The sequence below is a fragment of the Podarcis raffonei genome, chromosome 2 (assembly GCF_027172205.1).
Source record: "Podarcis raffonei isolate rPodRaf1 chromosome 2, rPodRaf1.pri, whole genome shotgun sequence".
NCBI lineage: Eukaryota > Metazoa > Chordata > Lepidosauria > Squamata > Lacertidae > Podarcis > Podarcis raffonei.
The window spans coordinates 69,648,860-69,668,445 of record NC_070603.1 but is presented as its reverse complement, the minus strand read 5'-3'; the positions used below and the strand labels follow the sequence as shown (position 1 = coordinate 69,668,445).

Sequence of the window (19,586 nt, the reverse complement as noted above, 5' to 3'; positions counted from 1 at the left end):
CAGGGTGAGATTCAAAACAAGTCAGCTGGGTGGGCTCGCGGAGCTTCAGAGGGTCACGGGTGTTGGGAGTTCCGGGCAGTTCAAAAAGCAGCTCTCGGCTGCTGGAGCGAAGCTTTCGGCCCGCGCCAAAACTGGAGCCGGTTCCGAGGCCTGCCGCGGCTGCCGCCAGGGTTCGAAGAGGCGGGGTTAGAACCTCGGAGCGTTCGAAGGGGCGGAGCCGGAGCCGAAGGCAGTGGGTCTGTTACAGTGTAACAAAGTCTTCGCTCGGTCCGAGTCTGTTGTCATGGAGCTCATGGCCAGCAACATTCAGGTGCTGCTGCAAGCGGCGGAGTACCTGGAGCGCAGGGAGAGAGGTACCACCTGCCTATCTCAGGGTCGGGGGCGGTGGCTTGGCTATGCGGGGTACGAGGGCCATACTGTGGCTCCTCGAGGCAGGCAAGACCGGCTGTCCTCCGTGTGAGTGGGGCGGAGGAATGGGGTGGTGGGTTGTTTCCTTAGAAAAGAAGTGGGCTGGGGGTTATTCAATGGTGCGGAGGCGAAATCGTTCCGAGCCTGGGATTTTGTCTCGCAGAAGCCGAACATGGCTACGCTTCGTTGTCCCCTTACTCCGGGAAAGACTCGTTGCAGCCCCGGAAGAGGTCCAAGCCTCGGAATGCCCTGCAAAACCTCAGGTAAGAGTCCGGGTTTTGTTCTACTATTGCCATTGGAACTGCAGTGGAATATCTGGTGATGGACTAACTGAAAACAGAAGTCTATATAGCGAAATAAAAATAAAGAAGATGGGGATGTGAAATCTCAGCGAGGCTGGCAAAGCGCTTCTTCAAAGTGATGGGGTCGCCTCCAGAAACCAAATGCTTGTATATGACATGAGGCAACCAGTTTTGAATGCAGCATTAGTTGTATGGACAGTAGACCTGAAGTTACTGGGTTTGATTAATACTGATCCATGAATTTCAGTGTGTCTACTCTGAATTAAATTAGTTGGATACAAGCCGTAGCCACCAGTGGAGTTGTTTCTCTCTCCTGGACATCAGTTTTTGGCTTTATGGTTTAAGAAAATCAAAACCTCCTTTTCATTGGCTTTACCTTGCTCAGGAATTGGACTAGGTATTTAGTTTTGCTTTTACATTTTCCACTGGAGCAAGGCTCACATTTCAATACATGGACCCCGAGGTTCCTATACTCTACTGCGTTACTATCCAATAGGAGACAGAAGTCCTAATTGCAGGAAACAAAATGCTTTAATTGATGGTTGCATATTTCCTGTGACATTGTGCAAGCTCCAAGGAGCTGCATTCCTGGCATAGAGGTTAGCAGTTATGACTATTCCTGACATCTGGTTCTTTAAAACCAGTTGTGCCACTGTCACGCAACCACAAGCATGAGAACATAGGAAACAGTCTTATCCTGAGTCAGAGCATTAGTCCACCTAGCTCTATTGCTGTCTATATGCCAGGCGTACCCAATTTGATGTCGGACTGCATCTCCCATCATCCTTGCAAATTAGCCATGCAGCTGTGTTGCCATCCAACAACATTTTGAGAGCACAACATTGCCTGCCTGGTCTATACTGGCTGGCAGTGGTCTTTTGTAGCCCTACCTAGAGATGTTAAGGATTGAAACTGGAACCTTCTACATGCAAACCATATGCTCCATCCCTGAGCTATGTACCACCTCTCTGCTTTCTTACTGCAGAAATAGTTACACCCACCTCTTGCAGTGTGCTGTTGCACTTGTCATTTTCTCTGTGAAATCTGACTCTTCTCAAATAGGCATTTAGTTTTACATTACCTCAAGCTTGTACCTGCCACCCCAGACTTAGGGATTTGTGCTATTTATTACATGTTTCCTGGGCCCTTGGATGTGTGGATTTCTGATGACGTAGCAAACAGGACCTTGACTGATCCAGCCCAGTGCCAGTTACTGGGCTTCTTCATAAACTAATTTAGAGAATGAAATGGATCTTCTTCGTCTCCTGTCCTGCATATTCACTATGTGGATAGTAGACATTGAGCTTTGGGAAGGTAGGATTTTACTGGGATTGAATGAGAACTTTCTGTCTCAGTGGACAATGTGAACAAAACCAACTATCATTTTTCTATAAATCTAAATGTGATCCATTAATCTTGTTTCCTATTCTTCTTTCGTTTCAGAACTGTGCACAATGAGCTGGAGAAGCACAGGTAAATTTTCATATAGGAAGGGCTGGGGTTGCAGGGAGAAGAGGGGTAGTTTCTCATTTATCATGTTCAGTAGGAAGTGGGAGTTGACAGCACTGAACATACCAGCTGCTCTTTATAAGAGCACTTCCTGTCTAAGTAGAGAGATGGAATTCATGAAGTAGCAAAAGCATTTTACAGCTGAGTAAGAAGGCTGCCCCAGGCCACTTCTACCTTGCCAAACTTAGGAGATGTGCACCGAATTTTTGTATAAGGAGTTAGCATGCTGTTGACCACTAGTTTTCAATAGGATTTTATTTTTAAATGGAGATGCACATAGGAGAATGTCCATGGAGGGAGATGTAAGGGAAGAAGTATGTGAAATATTTGGAGGACTATACATACTTTCCAATCAAATGGTGATAAAGTTAACATGTACTTACCACAGCTAAGTAAATAAAGTGTCTTGACCATGGGTAGGCAAACTAAGGCCCGGGGGCTGGATCCAGCCCAATCGCCTTCTAAATCTGGTCCGCAGAGAGTCCGGGAATCAGTGTGTTTTTACAAGAGTAGAATGTGTGCTTTTATTTAAAATGCATCTCTAGGTTATTTGTGGGGCATAAGAATTCGTTCATTAAAAAAAAAAAAGTCCGGCCCCCAACAAGGTTTGAGAGACATTGGATTGGCCCCCTGCTGAAAAAGTTTGCTGACCCCTGGTCTTGACTCTCCAGCATTGAAATCCTGGCACCTCCTGCAGTGAAGGTGCCAAGTGATAAATTTGTCACTCCTGATTAACCTTGCATAATTGTCACTCCCTGTATATCATATCTTGCCAAAATGCCTTTTTTGAGTTCCTGGTTTAATTTAAAATGCTCACGTGTTGTTTCCATTGGGGTAGAGGATCACAAGATGTTCAACTTAGACCATAAAACTCAATACCTACAGTAAATAGATGAGATGTCAGGAAAGCCATGATTGGAACGCCTGTGTTTTTTTAAAGAAGTTAAAAGACGTCTGAAGGAGTTAACCGCCTCCACACACAAATCACTTCAATCTTATACACACACACACACACACACACACACACACCTCTGATAACTAGACAAAGACCGTGTTATGGATCTTCTGATACAACTCGTTTGGGCCAGTTTTTAGTTCTGTACTCTTATGGTAGGGCTTTCCAACTGTTAAGATCCTGCATGCAGTAGCCATAGATCACTCTACCAGAATTTCTATACAGTGAGAGATGGGAAGAAAGCCATGTTGGTTGGATCTGGGTGTCTGTAATTCTGCTCAAGCTGCTTATTATAACCACCCCAATTTGTATACTTCTGCTACCTTTATCTATCTACCCATATCAGCTTGCTTGGATTCAGGAAGACAGGCTTGTAAGAGTTGCAGGCAGATGATGAGATCTGGTTCCGTTTCCCCCTCTATACATAAAGTTAATTAATTACAATGAAGTCTGAGACCTGGCCTACATGGATGACTATAGCTCTCTAGCTAGAGGAGACTTAGGCACACATTTTCCAATTTTGTAAGGGCCTGGAAGTTGCCTCAAGGCCTTACCCAGAGACGTGGTGAGCTCCCGTGCCATCTCATGCATCGAACCCACATTGTGATCTCTTTTCTCTGGCAGGAGGGCTCAGCTGCGTCATTGTTTGGATCAACTAAAGCAACAGGTCCCCATGAACACGGAGTGCTCTCGTTATACAACCCTTAGTCTTTTGCACAGAGCCAGGCTGCATATTAAGGTAAGCGACACACTTCCCTGCTTACTGGCTGTCTTTCAAAGTTGCCTTGCCAGCCTTGTACTTTAAACTTGGAACACACGAGACAGACGGTGTATGAGCAGGATCCAACAGATTTACTGAGTAGGGCTAGAAATGGATCGAACAGCTTCTAACCTCCAGAGGAGTGAAAAATCACGAGTGTGACTAAACCTCTTATTTTAGCAGTGTGTTCTGTTGCTAAGGGGTATACCTTTTTATTTTACCGCATATGAACTAATTCACATTGGGTGCTTCATTTGGCCCTGCTGGATCATACCCCTGTGACCTCCCATCTTGCCAGCAGCTGTGGCCACCCAAATGTTTCCAGGGAATTTATAAGCCAGACATCAAAGTTCTCCTGGACAGCAGTGATGGAAGTGCAATGTTGCTTCCCAAAAACTCACAAAAGCTGGTAAACCCGGAAGCAGCCGAAGCATTTGCTATAGTTATTGGATATTGTCCTTGACCCCTTTTCCCCTTCCAGAAGCTGGAAGAGCAGGAGCAGAGAGCACAGCAACTGAAGGAGAGGCTACGCTGTGAGCAGCAGAACCTGCACCAGCGGCTGGAAGAGTTGCTGGCTCATTCCAGCGTGGAGAGGCTGCGAACCGATAGCCTGGACTCTTCTCGGTTCTCCTCCGAACGCTCCGATTCAGGTGGGTGTTGCCATACAATCGGATGGCCTGTGTTGCGGTCCCCATAGCTGGATGAGTTCTATTGAAGGCATAAGGGTAAGAGCAGGGTACACTGGACATTTCCTACTACAGCCTTCCTCAACCTGGTGCCTTCCAGACATTTTGGACTATAGCTCCCATCAGTCTCAGCCACCACAACTGTGCTGGCTCAGGTTGATGGGAGCTATAGTCCAAAACATGGAGAGCACCAGGTTGAGGAAGGCAGGGTTGGGGAATCTGTGACAGCTCCAAATGTTGCCAGACTACAATTCCTATCAGTCCTCTGCAAGTATGACCAAGGATGACAGGGGTTGCAGTTCAGAAGCATCTGGAGGTGTCCCAGCAGCTCCCGTGCCTCTAGTGACCTTCTAGAGTGTCTGTAAAAGATACTAGATCCTGTATGGGTAAAGAACTCTGATGTATTTTTTTTCCTGCTACAGAAGATGCAGAGGTGGACGTGGAAGGTCTGGCATTCAGCAGCGTTGAAGAGGATGTTGTGGCTGCCTTCAGCACTGGGCAGGAACACAGTTATTCCAGTGCCAGCAACTTTTGGTTATGATGGACAGAAGCCTAGTTATAAGGGCAGCTCTCACCCAGATGGATTTCCAGCAGTAAAGCCAGGATTTCATGAATGGAATTTGGCTCTGAACAAAACTCTGCATGGTGCAAAGGACAGTGCTACCCACGTTGTACCTCTACCTTTCTGCTAGACCAAGCCGGAACATTTTCTAGAGACTTGGATAACTCAATTGTGGGGCAGGGCTGAAAGAAGGGTGAGATCCCCACAGCACTTAATGTGTACCAGACAGATTACGCTGTGCGTGGGGTAGCTATATGGTTTTCTGTGCCCCACCCGCTGTGAAAGCTTGTGTGTCTCATCTAGTCAGAAAGTGGAGGTAGGCTTGGCCTGTTAAGGACTGGAAGCAAGTCTCAACAAGGGCAACAGCAGACCATGACATACTGAATCATTCCAACTTTATAGCAGAGATGCACTTAGTTCCAAGAATGCAGGATGAACAAGCTAGCAAAACCGGGTTGCTCTTATCTCCAATTCCTCAACATGGAATGGTTGCGTCAAGGGGAGCTGGGAACAGCTAGGACAATGGCTAGTGGGCTCTCCTTCCATGGCACATTCCACCCAATTGAAGTATCTGATTTTCCCCGAAACAAACATTGCTTCCGTTTTGTGACCCATCCGCTTATGTACTCAGCAGTATTCTAGTAAAGGTTTTTAATTTCTTGCATCCTATTCATCTGGTTTTCTCCTAAGAATGCAAAACATGGGTGAGGCTGTTTATAGCATACTTGTTAACCAGCAGCCACTCACACCCACATCTTAATGTACAGAGACCTCCAAGTTGCATAGAAGGTAAAGTAAACAGGAAGACTTCTATTGGCTTAGTCACAGCTTTGAAAATTGGTGCCCACCTGAGGAACAGGCCCTGGCACTGGATTAACTTGAAGTCTATTCTTTTAATGATAATTACACCTTTTAGAAAGAAGATGATTGTCAGATTTGTATAGTTTCAATTTAAAAAAAACACAAAAGCTAGAGACATGCTTCCCAAGGGAAGAGACGCTTAGTTACAGACAGGTAAGCCTTCCAGTATTATTTTGTTGCATTCTATTCCCCACAGCAGGAAAACTGAGTTTTTTTCAAACATATTGCTGCTTCTTTTTAGTAGCTGCCTTGCTAGCCAAGTCCTTTGCTTTCTCAGTTGCTGCCAAGGCAGTCTCCTTGGCCTTCTCGGTTGCCTCCTTTGCAGTTTCCACCAAGGTTTTGGATGGTGCTTCACCTGTAATAAAGCCAAAAGCTCTTAAGTATGTCCACTGAACTGCCTGAAGGTCTGAACAAAAAATCAATGTAAGCGTTTTAGTTTGCTGCTGCTGCTTGTTTAGGTATCACTCTCTACAGTGGGCATCTCCTTCCACATAGTTAAGGAAGTGTTATTTTATCTAGCCTTAATGTTCACAAGAAACACCAACTGGAAAAAGAGAAACGGGGAGCCAAAGGGAAACTTACTACCAGCTCCATACCTATCAGTTTTACCATCTCAGTTTCTGAACAACAGACTGGAGTTTTATGTATTTCCCATCTGTTTTCTCAATAGTCCATATTGCTACTAGCTAAAAATCAGAAGTCTACAGGTTTACCTAGAACAAGCACAGAAGACGCCTGCCCCCCAAAAGGTAGTTCCAGACATTCTAAAGCTGCATTTTCTGTCTTCACCTCATTCCTTGGTTTAGAATGCTAAAACTACTCTGGAGCAGGACTGGTGAAATTAGCAACCCAAAACTCTCTTGGAACTTCCTGCAGAAAAGGGAACAAGCTCTACCCTACTCGGTGCTAGCCTCCGGTTGATGCAGCAAATTTGCTGCTCTCCCAACAAAATTTACATGCTTTCATTGGTGCAGTAAACTAAAGGGGGGAAATATTGGCACTGGTGAAAGGGATCTGTGTGCTTTTTAGAACCTGAATATGCTAACTATGCTGGAGGCTTAGGAACAGTACTCACCTTGCATTTTGGCCAGCACGTACTCAAACCCTTTGGTGCTCTTGGTCACATTGCTTTTGAACCTGGCCAAGCCAAACTCCTAAAACAAGAATACAGGGGGAGTGAGCAGAGAAAAGAATAATGAATGCCGCCAGAGTCCACTCATTTACACAACCTGAACTCAGAGGAATCAGCCTACCTGAACTCAGAGGAATCAGCCTGGCCCATCAGCTATGTTCCTAGTAGACCTGGGTGATATATTAATATATCGGCCAGCAGCTGTATGAGGAGCAGACCGTGATGTCAGTTTCACTCAGCAGTATATCGCTGGTGAGATAGCCACCACTCCTGAATTCCTCCCTGCAGCAAGCAGTCAAAGGAGCCCCAATGCTGCGCCTGAGGCGAGAGCTGGGGCAGTTTCACCTGGTGTCTCGCGGGCAGAGGCCAATGCATCTTGTTTTTTCAATACTGGGGTATATCACCAAACTGTGATGTTTGGCTGGTAATACACAGCAGTGTTGAAAAGCTGATATCGCCCAGCCCTAGTTCCCAGTTACAAAACGATCCAGAGGTACCCGTCATGTTGAGCTCTTCTAAGACGGCCTCTTTGCAGCTGAAGTATATCAAGAGACACGGGTCACTGACCACTCACCTGGACAGCACGCGAGACACCAAACAGAGTGGAGGAAACCCAAGCTTCCCGCTGGACTTCTGTCCAGCCGCTATTTTCAGGGTTCTCTCTGTAAACACACCGCTCCTCCACCACCTGCAAGGCACAAGAGATGGCACAACAAAATGACCATCAACTCTCCCCATAGGACGAAACACAGCAAGAGTTTATGCTGCTAGCCCTGCTCAAAGCCTGCTCACCATAAGACGCGCGTGATTAATGTTCCAGGTGAATGTGGTCATGGTTCGGTTCATTGGGTCCACAATGGAATCTTCAAGGATGTAGACAGAGTGGGCGACATTGGATGGAAAGAAGCGCTCTGCCCAGCGAGGCATCCTGTTGGTCTTGGTGAGGAGCCGCCTGGAAAGCAGCTTCTGGTCTTCTGTCACCTCTCGGTGTATAATGTCTTCTGTCAGGACATGTTTGCTGGGGAGGAGAGAAGAGAATCGCAAATTCATTTTAAGCTGTGCTTCCTCAACTGGTTCCCTCCAGTTGTTTTTTTGGAGTACAACTCTGATCATCCCTGGCTGTTGTCCATGTTGGTTGGGGCAGATAGGAGTTGGTAGTCCCAGAGGGCACCAGATTAGGGGAAGGCTGTTCTAAGCTTTCCTAAGTGTATAATCATGTGACAAGAGTACATTGCCTCCTATCCAGTCACTCAGCAGAGCAGAATGCCATTCCTAGCTGGACTGCTTCCCTCTGTCCCACTTAGGCCCCGGTTTGGCTCTTTTTCCCAAGCCACCTCCACTAGATGGCATGTACGATGTTAACATGTGGCTTAGGGAGCTGCAGAGCTCCCAAGTGTAGCTGACCCTAGCCAAAATTGAGGCTTAATGACAGTGCCACTCAGCTAATCAGTGCTGACTTCAAGCCCTGCTTAGATTGGCTGGGATCTTTCTTTGTAGCTCAGCTTGAGTTCAAATCACTCTGCAAAGGGAAAAAGGATTATGGTACCTGAGGTCCTGGTGATGTCAGGTGATTTACAGGCGAGTCAATCACCACCAGAAGCTAGTAGTTGGTTTTAATCAACTGATCCCTAATGAAAACACAAATATGTGCACGTGCACTTTTACAGCAGTGCTAAGAGCTCAACCTCGGCCCTCCAGATGTTTTGAGACTACAATTCCCATCATCCCTGACCAATGGTCCTGCTAGCTAGGGATCATGGGAGTTGTAGGCCAAAAACATCTGGAGGGCCGAGTTTAAGGAAGCCTGGTTAAGAGGATGGTTTCCTCAAGTCAAGGCAACAGGCAAAGATAAAAGGTTGCTTGTGGCATTTGAAAATGGCTCTTCCAGAGCTGACTTCGATGCTATTTTTTACACACACCACACCCGTACCTCCAGCATATCTGCCTATGCTAATCTATCATTTAGCAAATCTTTTTGATCTTATTTACTCCTGTTTATAGAAATCCCTGCCCTGCCCCAACTCCCAAAATCCAAATGATCGGTAAACAGCAAGCTCCGACGGCTTAGCCTCAAAGAAGAGGCTATCAAAGATTACACCCAGATGGCCACAAAGCCTCTCCCGGCGCACTAGGTGAAAGGTTCATGCAGCGGCCTTGGCAGAGGAGAAAGGCAACTGCTTCATCAGCACGTACGTCTCCCGCCAGACTTTTCCCCACTGCATTACCCCGTCTTGAGACCGCCGCTGGGGGCAGCACAGATCGCCAGGCTGAGCCCACCAAGTCCGGGCTGTGAGCACCCCGACGCATGCTCCCCTAGCGGCAAGCCTCAGCCAACCGAGCAGCCTGTATGTACGTGAACAGGCTCGGGCTGGGAATGCCGCATCTGCCCCGAGTGCGGGGCCACCCGAAATGTATGGGGCTTGCTCCGGAGCCAACGACGGGAGCAGGGATCACGGGAGGGAGAAAGTATCGCTCTGTCAGGCTGTCGCCCGGCATCTCCCACGAGGAAAACACTGTGCCCCCTCAGCCCAGCCCTTTTCACTTCCTCCAGTGAGGGAGAGGAGACCCCACGGCCCGCGCTCACCTGTAGGGGTTCGGATAGCGCTGCCAGAAGGCGGCGAAGACTTGGTCCCAGGGCCCCTTGAGGACGCTCAGGGTCAGGAAGTATTTCCCCATCACCTCCGCGGTCACCGATCCTGCAGGAGACGGAGAGGAAACGGAGGCGGTCGCCCGGCGGCCTGGCCCGCCTTACGCCTCCCGGGCCTCTCGCTGGCGGAGGCCTCTCTCCGGCGTCACGGCCAGTCCCGAAGATCGCAGCCAGCGGCGCCCAGCGGCCGCCATGCGAGGGCAGGGCAGCGGCAGCGACTTCCGCGACGAGCAGCCCAGGCGCTTCCGCCGCCTCAGCTCCGCTGCCTCCTTCTTCCTCCCTCCTCGTGCACTGGGGGACGCAAGCCCCGCCCCGCCGCGGCCGCGCGCTTCCGGCCCCGCCGCGAAGCCCCGCCCCCTTCCCCGGGCTGCTCCGCCGCCGCAGCAGCGCTGGCTGGGAACTGGTCCGTCGGCGGCTCGTTCCCCCGCCGCCGCCGCGTCCCGACTCCCTCCCGCCTCCGCCAGCGGCGACCGGCTCCAGCGCCATGAGACCGGGGTGAGTGCCGCCGCCCTCTTCCTCCCCATCCCGGCCCTGCAGAAGCCGCCAGCCCCTGCCGCCCGGGCAACTGGGGCTGGGCGCTGAGCGCTGTCCCGAAGCCTCCGGGGAGCCTCCTGTTAGGATCACCCTTGCCGCGTCATCGGATCCAGGGTCCTGCCAGACCTGGGGCCAGTCCCTCAGCCACTGGTGCGCCCACATGGGTGGAGTTCGTGGAGGCCAAGGGAAACCCATGCGCCCCTCCCCTGGGGACAGAGCAGCGTAGAATCGCGGAATGGTAGAGTCGGAGGGGACTCTGAGGATCATCTAGTCCAGCCCATTAGAGCGGACGGCAGCACCCCGGTGGACAGCTGCCGCAGAAATGGGTAGTGCTGGAGAAATACGTTTCTTGTTGTCGTTGTGAATAGTATTGCCCTTTTTTGCCTCCTTCTCCGCATTTTTTTGAAGTGCTGCTACTGCGTGCCAGTACAGTGGTACCTCGGGTTAAGTACTTAATTCGTTCTGGAGGTCTGTTCTTAACCTGAAGCACTATTTCTGGGTTAGTGGAGTGTGTAACCTGAAGCGTATGTAACCTGAAGCGTATGTAACCCGAGGTACCACTGTAGCTTCGTGCAAATGCTGTGGAGGATGCAGGGCACACCTGCATCCTGGGCAGTGCCAGGCCTTCTGGCTTATGCCTACTGGAGCCCTTTTAGCTTTTGAGGTGACGTGGGAACGGGGAGGTGCTGCTCCTGAGTCACTTGCTGTACTTCCTCCTCTGCTTACTGCAGGTGAGCCTCTCCACCTGAGCTGCATCTCTCTTAGGCTGCGCCAGCCGACTCAGGTGGGGGCGTTGGGGATCCCTCTGGACCACCTGGAGGGGAACACACGGCTGCCAGGGCAAGAGGATGAGCGGGCAGCGTGTGGATGCCAAAGTTGTGATGCTGGGCAAAGAGTACGTGGGCAAGACCAGCTTGGTGGAGCGATACGTTCACAACCGCTTCCTTGTGGGACCTTACCAGAACGTGAGTGTGTCCTTCGGGGGGTGGGGGGCAGATGTGGAGAGCCTTTCAAGTGGCAACTGGGTTGAGCAATCTGTAGTCCTCTTCCGCTCCCACCCCTCCACTTCTTAAATCTTTATCAGTGAATCTTGTATGTTGTGAAATGGACATTTGGTGAGCGGTTTGTAACCACAAAGGAACTTTGAAGCCTAAAAGAAAGTGAAACTAAGAAGGCCCGTAAGACAACGTGCCATATCAGAAGGGGCCATGTTGGCTGGGGAAAAGAAAGAAACTGCTAATATCTGCTATCTGTTAAAGGTAGCCTCTATTAAAGGTAGCCTTGCAAAGAGATTCACTGATGTCACTAATCCACAGAAATATTTACTAGCTTACCTGTCAGTATGTACTTGTGTTAGTCATTTGTTTGTAATGTTCTGACAGCTTAAAAGGAGTGGGGGGGTGCAGCAATTCTTTTCCTATTTGTAAAAACTTCCTGGTTTGGCTGTCTGGAAGAAATACTTGTTTGCCACTAGTGGCTACTTTTAAAGAGATAATTAGGTGGTGCAGCTGCATTCATATGTATTCCTCTTATTTTAGACAATAGGTGCTGCGTTTGTAGCCAAAGTGATGCCAGTGGGAGGTCGGACCGTAACCTTGGGAATCTGGGTAAGTCTTAAGATGGGAATGACACTGGCTGTGTGTGGCAAACATAAAGTACCAGAGAACTAATGGGACATGCTTTGGTTGTACAGGGGAGGGGGGACAAGTGTGAGGAGGCTTCTAGAACAGTGTTTCCCAAACGTTTTCCCCATGAACAACTTGAAATTTGCTAAGGGTCTTGGTGCACTACTTAATTATTTTTCTTTTTGTTGTAACGCTAGATGCTGCATGGTTTTCGTAATACACTATCAATTCCAATTGTAATACAAATGGTAATACAATAAAAGACAATATGTTTCTGGTTCCTGGTCTTCACTCCTTTCAAGTCGCTTCCTCCTACCTGTCGCTTCTGGTCTGTCCCAGAGCTGCCACTGCTCCTGTTGTTCACAGACATGCTGCAGACCACCTGAGTTAGGTTTGTCGGGCACCGTTTGGGAACTTTAGAGCTTTCTCGGTGGTGGCACCCCGACTGTGGAACGGCCTTCCCAGAGATGCTTGCTTGGCACCTTTCTGGCACCACGTAAAGACCTCTCTATTTAGTCTGGCCTTTGAAACAATTTGTGGTCTTCAAATCCCGGCTCTTAATGTCTGGTGTTTACTGTTGTACACTGATTTTCTCTCTGTGTGTTTAATGCTGCTATTTAATTATTTTGCACTTGTAGCTGAATCACTGTGTTTTCTCTTTTATTTCTTTTGAGCTGCCCAGCAAACGTTCTATTTACTCCACAATGCTGACAGTTTTTCTTTTCGTTCCTTCACTTTGATCAGCCTGTTTTGTGTTTAATTGAAAAAGGGCTCTATGCCAAGCTCTAGGGGCTGGATTCCACTGCCCAGTTCTGTTAGCAGACGCCAGCACAAGGCCTCCCACTCCTGCGGTTGGGCTTTCCCCATTGCTGTATGTTTCCCCTAAAGCTGCTCTGGAGAGTTGGGTGAATCCCCAGAACAATATACAGTGGTACCTCAGTTTTCAAACGTAATCTGCCCCAGAAGACTGTTTGAGTTCTGAAACTTTTGAAAACTGAAAACTCAATAGCCGACAGCCAGGCCTCAGGATCCTGCACTCAGCAGAAGCCACATGGCATGTTCAACTTCTGAGGCGTGTTCGAAAACCGAAGCATTTACTTCCGGGTTTACAGCATTCGAAAACTGAAATGCTCGTCAGTGGAGACGTTCGAAAACCGAGGTACCGCTGTACAGGGAAGTGAAATCATTTTGACAGACAAGCAGACTGGCTCCTTAGTGCTATGTTGAATTCCACCGGGATTCTAAGCTGCTGGGTACAAAATCTTACTGTTTCTCCCTTTTCTAGGATACAGCTGGCTCAGAGCGTTATGAGGCCATGAGCCGGATATACTACCGTGGGGCAAAAGCTGCCATTGTATGTTATGGTAAGAGTTCACTTGCATGCCAACTCAGGTACACATGTAGCTCTGGACTACCAATGCTAGGAGAACATTCTTACAAACTTGGAAAGGGCTGTGCTAGCCAATCCATTGTTCTGAAGGAGATTTGTGTGCAAATATTTGGGAACAGTATCAAACAAATACAGAGGGAGTATAATTGGGATGTTGTTTGGGGATTATTGCATGCTACATACTCAGGCCCTCCTTCCATCAGTATGTTAGTTGTGGGTCCCTTGATCTCTCCATTGTCATCGCTTTCTTACAGTGACAGACTGCCCTCTAGTTGCACAGACTTGGTTCCTCTGCAGATGTGCAGGTGTCCAGTTAAAAACACCATGGAAATACCAATTCCTCAGGATGTGGTCACTTAGCCGCTGCTTTACTTGCCAGCTTTACTGCCTCTTTTCTTGTTTCCTAAGCTGTGTCTATTAGCAGTTTCACTTCCACAATAGAGAGGGCAGTTTGCTCTGCCTCAGAACTAGCAGCAGTGAGAGATTCTCATGCATTGCTTTGGGGGTTGTATCATTGTGCTTGTGTTTGTGAAAAGAGCTAGCCCCTGCCAAATACATTTTATATCCTCAAATAGAGCCCACATGGCAGCCTGCTTCTTCTGTTGGGGCAACACTTACCTTGCACCATTCAGACACCAATTCCTGTCTTCATTTGTGTCTATCCCCCTTCCCTCTCCATGGCGCCACTTTAAGAGTGCCCTGTAAAGGCCAGAAGGGAGGCAAGGAGCTGCCTCTATAGTGCTCCTGTCTTTAAGAGGACAGCTCTGTGAAACCTGCACGTGTAGTTCTATCTCCTCCCCAATAGCTATTATGATGGCAGCAGAGTTGCTGAAATCGTTAGTCTACCACTAGTCTGGGATAAATTACATGATTTGTGTTGGCCATGGGAGATTCCTTATCATTGGAGGTTTCCTGGTGTTTCTTTGCCTGAACACAAAACTGCATGGGTATTACCTTAATAGGAGGGAAAACGTCTCTACCCAGTGATACTAGGCTGTGGTTTGGCATACCAAGGCAGTCAAACTATGGCTGCTCAACAGGACTGGCTCTACAGTTAGGTGAAATGAGACAGGAGCCTCAGGCAGTTGATGGGTGATGGTGGTAAGAGAGACACAGTGAGATGTTGGAGGGCAGAGCTATGTGTGCCACATGGCCTGTCTTGTGTCCTCTAAGCTGGAATGACACTGTCCTCTTGCCACTGTTGAGACGAGATTCAACTACCAGTCCAGTTAGCTTTTGTACATGGAAAGAGGGGGCCATTTTGCCCTTTACCTCAGGCAAAAAAAATGTATTGCTCCAGCCCTGGTGTCTAAGTCAAGAAAGCTGGGCAGTTCCCATTAGCCTTTCCTTTAACTCTTCGTGGAAGGGGATTTGTGTGTGTGGCGCTGTGGGTTAAACCACAGAGCCTAGGGCTTGCCGATCAGAAGGTCGGCGGTTCGAATCCCTGCAACAGCATGAGCTCCTGTTGTTCGGTCCTGCTCCTGCCAACCTAGCAGTTTGAAAGCATGAAGTGCAAGTAGATAAATAAATCCCGCTCCGGCGGGAAGGTAAACGGCGTTTCCGTGCACTGCTCTGCTTCGCCAGAAGTGGCTTAGTCGTGCTGGCCACATGACCCAGAAGCTGTACGCCAGCTCCCTCGGCCTATAGAGCGAGATGAGGGCCGCAACCCCAGAGTCGTCTGCGACTGGACCTAATGGTCAGGGGTCCCTTTACCTTTACCTTATCTTATTATACACATTTCAGTTGTGTGCCACAAAAGAACTCAAGATGTGTGGACAGAGGCTCTATTATGAGCTGTTCAGGGAAAGAGAGCAATTCTTTCCTAGCCAACCTATTCATTTCAGTACCTCAGTTACCCTGCCTATATATACAGGGGTCAGTGAATCTGCTTTATGAACTTTTTGGGTGGGATCTAGTCTTGACACCTCCCCACTTCCACAGATCTTACTGATAGCAGCAGTTTCCAGAGAGCAAAATTCTGGGTGAATGAGCTGCAGAACTTTGAGGAGGTAAGTAGATCTCCATTTCCAGGCAGGGAGAAAAGAAATATTCGCCTCACTGGGAGAGCCACAGGGAATGTTGGTCTTACAGAGGAGCATCATTCTATAATTTGTATACTGGGACACTGGAGGGCAGTTCCTCAGAGGGAGGGAGGAAGGGAGAGTGGCCAGTTGTTGATAGGTTACATGGTTGCTTGACTTGTATCTCATGTTTTTGGGAAGGTTAAAAGTATGAGGCTTCCAGACCGTCTCCCAGGTGGATTTAGCAGTGCAACAGCATTGTGTGTAACCATTCCCTAAGCTCTGTTAATTGTGTGCACCTTAGGATTGCATTTTGGGCATGTCAAATTATTACTGTTACTACTACATTTTAATTTATTACCTGCCCTTCACCCTAAGGTTCCAGGGCAGGTTACAACAATTTAAAGTACAGTATGAAACAGTTTTAAAACTTACAATTTTAAAAAAACACAGTCACAAAAAAATAGGGTGGATCCTGTTGGTTTGGCTACATGGATTCTTGGCAATACCTGCTTGCAAGACTGACCTTGTATGGAAGTGCTTGCCTTCTTCTCTTTCTCTGCAGAACTGCAGGATCTATTTGTGTGGCACCAAGTGTGATTTGTTGGACGAGGACAGGAGAAGGCGAGGAATTGACTTCTATGATGTGCAGGACTATGCGGATGGTTAGGCTTTTCTTCTTCACTTGTTGGGAGGAGAGAAAGGGAATCACAGTGCACCAGGAGCTCTTAACATTGGTGCATCTACAATGGCGGTCCCCATTGTAGAGTAAAACGACTAAAACTTTCCGTCTGACATACTGTCATTTCAGAGATCAAAGCCGAGCTGTTTGAAACCTCCAGTAAGACTGGACAGAATGTGGGTCAGTATTGCTTCCAGGGTGCGTTGCAAGGCTTTATGATGCTTAAGTGTGGCTAATGCCTCTGGACAGTCACGTCCAGAGTGAGAAGACTGCTGTTCTCCTTTTGGCTGGGGACAGTTTCCATATGGCGTCACTGTGACTCCTGATAAATAAGGGTGATGCTGAGTACCTTGCCCATGCTTTCTCGCCAGGTGGAACTGCACCACAATTCCAAATTCCACTAAGATCAAGATTATGGCTGCAATCTCATGAGAGTGGACAAGTGGGGCAGGGCAGTAGATCTCAGGGTATCACTGTGTTTACCAAAGGATATCCAGGATGCTTATTTCTGAGTTTTGTTCCCTTTTATCATTCAGTCATAATTTTGTAGCCAGTGGCCATTTGCTGCCTCCCAAGTTCAGGTCAGTTCAGGTGTTCCTACTGAAGCCAGCTGTGGGCGAGACACCAATCCTGTGTTGCTGTGTTTTGTTTACAGATGAGCTCTTCATGAAGGTGGCTGAGGATTATGCGCAGCTTACTGCCTTTCAGGAGATGACAGGTGAGTTTCTGAACAAGATACTTCCACTGTGTGTGTGTGTGCTCACATGTTCTTCTGAACATGCATAGAACCTCTGGTGCAAATATATTTCCTGGACATGAAAGTGGGACTTGGGGACACGCTGAATAAGAAAAAAACGTGTTTTAAGAATGTCCATGATTGTTTACATGTGTAGAAAGCAGAAACTCCATGAACTGCATTTCCAAATGAACTCTATTGCCTCTGGGAAGAGAGGAGCTGGGGAAAGCTGGGGAGGGGGACCTAATTGCAGTGGTTCAGGGTAGGGGCAGGTATAGTGTGGAAGGTGGGGTAGACTGTAAGGGGCACACAGCACAGGCAGTTAGCGACTGTGCAGTGTGCCAGCCCCTCCTCCACCTGGGGAATTGCAGTTGTCCTGTCAGCCAGCTCTTGGACTTGCTGCTGCTGAATGCCAGGTTTACTCGTGAGTAACACCTCCCTCATTCATGATCTGATTGTGGATGAGGAGGCTGTTCTGGTATGTATCACTGAGACCTGGCTGGATGAGCAGGGTGGAGTTGGTCTGTGCCCACCTGGGTACTTGGTGTGGCATCAGGACAGACTTGAGGGTCAGGGAGGGGGAGTTGTGGTAGTCTGTAGACTCTCCCCATATGATCCAGCCTGGGTCCTGCAATCATCTGAGGCCCTTATTTGTGTGCCTCCTCCGTGAGAGGGCCAGAGGGTGGCAACACAAGAATGGGCCTTTTCTGTGGTGACTCCGTCTGGGAACGTTCTCCCTAGGAAGGCACACCTGGCACCTTCGTTGCATATCTTAAGGTGAAAACCAGGCATTTCAACCAGGCATTTGGTTGGTTAAGAGTCCATGGCTTTTTAGATGTGTTTGTGGGAGGGGGAGGTTATTGGTTTGCTTTTATTATATATTTTGTATTTTTATGTTGTGAACCACACTAGGCTCTTTAGATAAAGGACTGTATACACATTTAATTAATAAAAGTAATAGTAATAATTGTTGATAACATGGGAGGGTTGGGAGTGGGGGATAGTCTGTTGTGTGTTGGTCTTTACCCCCTGTATGCAAACTTGATCTGGACAGGGCAGGACTTTTCCCTGGGAGAAAGAAATCCTCTTAACAGAGCCATTGAATATTCTGCTGCTACAAATCTGCCCCCCTTGCCTAACTCTTGTATATGTTCTGCTTTCAGAGGAGAAAGGAGTTGATCTGAGCCAAAAGAACACTACCACCTACTTTTATAGCTGTTGCCATCACTGAGTTCTTTCCTTGTTTTGCCAAAGCAGCAGTGCTCCCCTCCTGGGATAGCAGTTCATGCTGTCTTTGGATAGTTCACACTCTTTCCCTGCTGTATGGAATGTCTTGCCCTTTCGGACCTGTGGAGCATCACTTGCTGGCACTTCTCCTTGGAATGGTGGGAGGGGGGAGAACGCGGCACACGCTGCAAGATTTTCTGCTGCCTTGTTGACCAGAGACCTTGACTGCCTTGCGCTCCCATCCCTTCCAGAGGCTGACTTAAAATTCTTGACGCGCTTCAGGAATTGCTTTTTCACAACTGGCTCTCCAACGCTGAAGACACCTTGTTCTGGCAGTGGTTGGTTCTGCTGTTTTGATGGTGTTGCACCTGATTTTTTGCTTTATTATTTAAATGGCTTCTAATAAGCTATGTATATGTAAATAAAAGTGCATTGTGGTCCTGTGTTGTTGAGAAACACAGCTAGGTTTGTGTTCTTATTGAAGTTGCTCAAACTTGTTTCCAGGCTAAACTCCTAGAGGGAATGGAAAGAAACACGGGTGCCTCTCCTACTACATGGGCTGACCACCAGTTTCTAATGGTTGACGTTTCTCTGACGTTCCAGCAGTTGAAACATGTATTGGTACAGGGAACAAAAACAAGCATCTGAGGAGGCTTAGGAATTTGCTGTGGTTTTTTTAATCAGCCAATTTGATAGATGCGTACGTGTGTGATAAGCAGACCCAGTTGCTCCAATACTGTAAAAGCATCAATAAGCATCACAGAACAGTTGTAGATACAAGCAGTGATGGGCTTTGCAGCAGTTATAAGGCGGCTGGAAAATGAAGGGGAACCTGGGCTAGGCTCTAGTTGGCTGGAGCACCAGGGGTGCTGATCTACACAAGCAGGCCGCCCTCTTTCCAGAGAAAGCAGAAAGGCAGGTGCAGCTGGGGATCCCTGTGCCAAGGACGGTGCTGGCCTGTACTGTTGAAGCATGGCATGGCAGCTGAATGGAAAAGGTTACAGAGCTGCACAATACTCTGCCATTTGACGGAGTAGGCTATTTCTATCAGTTTTCCTTTACATGATAATCTCTGTGGAATGGAATATACCGATGGTTTTTCTCCAACATATGCTCTCTTCCCTTAGATGTTTTGGAGTGTGTTTTATGGCTTTAAATATATATGCCTGGATGTCTTTTTACTATATTGTTACAGGTAACTGCCATAGTGCAACTCTGGTCTTGGCTAACCTAGTGGCCTGTGGCTGGGGGAGAAGCAATTGGTAGGCACAAGGTAGGGCCCCTCACTCAGTGCACTAAAATTTGGGTGCAAAAGTATTGAAAGTGATCTTCGGGCTGTAGTTCCATTGACATCTACCTCTGTGTCAAGTTTCAAAGGCTTTATACAAGCAGCAAGAGCCCAAAAGCTTCCTAAGAGTTATTTGCTACATTGGTAATAAAGGTCCATTCTCAGGTTGATTTACCAAACCTTTAAGTCTCTATGGAAGCTGAGTTTTCAGAAGTAGTTGCTAAATGGTTAGATGCACCTCACAAGTTATAATTGAGAGCA

At 48.1% G+C, this 19,586-nt stretch overlaps 3 protein-coding genes across 4 annotated transcripts; 2 read left to right on the top strand and 1 right to left on the bottom strand.

Annotated features, from left to right (window-relative positions):
• Window positions 1-5,846, top strand: MXD3 (MAX dimerization protein 3). Its single transcript, XM_053377240.1, has 6 exons — window positions 1-353; window positions 572-671; window positions 2,154-2,183; window positions 3,799-3,913; window positions 4,416-4,584; window positions 5,043-5,846. Exons 1-6 carry the CDS (start codon window positions 284-286, stop codon window positions 5,159-5,161), a joined length of 603 nt encoding a protein of 200 aa, XP_053233215.1. The 5' UTR covers window positions 1-283; the 3' UTR covers window positions 5,162-5,846.
• A 209-nt stretch (window positions 5,847-6,055) lies between these two features.
• PRELID1 (PRELI domain containing 1) lies at window positions 6,056-10,114 on the bottom strand. Of its 2 annotated transcripts, XM_053377237.1 has the most exons (5): window positions 9,760-10,112; window positions 7,968-8,193; window positions 7,750-7,863; window positions 7,119-7,197; window positions 6,056-6,398 (listed from the first exon to the last, which is right to left on the bottom strand). In XM_053377237.1, the coding sequence occupies exons 1-5, from the start codon at window positions 9,849-9,851 to the stop codon at window positions 6,259-6,261; spliced, it is 651 nt and encodes a 216-aa protein (XP_053233212.1). In that variant the 5' UTR covers window positions 9,852-10,112; the 3' UTR covers window positions 6,056-6,258. The 2 variants fall into 2 exon arrangements, with proteins under 2 accessions (XP_053233212.1, XP_053233213.1); XM_053377238.1 differs by lacking the exon at window positions 7,750-7,863 and having other exon boundaries at window positions 9,760-10,114.
• A 59-nt stretch (window positions 10,115-10,173) lies between these two features.
• On the top strand, window positions 10,174-18,497 carry RAB24 (RAB24, member RAS oncogene family). Its single transcript, XM_053377239.1, has 9 exons — window positions 10,174-10,317; window positions 11,088-11,321; window positions 11,895-11,963; window positions 13,267-13,345; window positions 15,313-15,380; window positions 15,958-16,057; window positions 16,204-16,254; window positions 16,730-16,792; window positions 17,974-18,497. Exons 2-9 carry the CDS (start codon window positions 11,205-11,207, stop codon window positions 18,039-18,041), a joined length of 615 nt encoding a protein of 204 aa, XP_053233214.1. The 5' UTR covers window positions 10,174-10,317; window positions 11,088-11,204; the 3' UTR covers window positions 18,042-18,497.
• The last annotated feature ends 1,089 nt before the right edge of the window (window positions 18,498-19,586 follow it).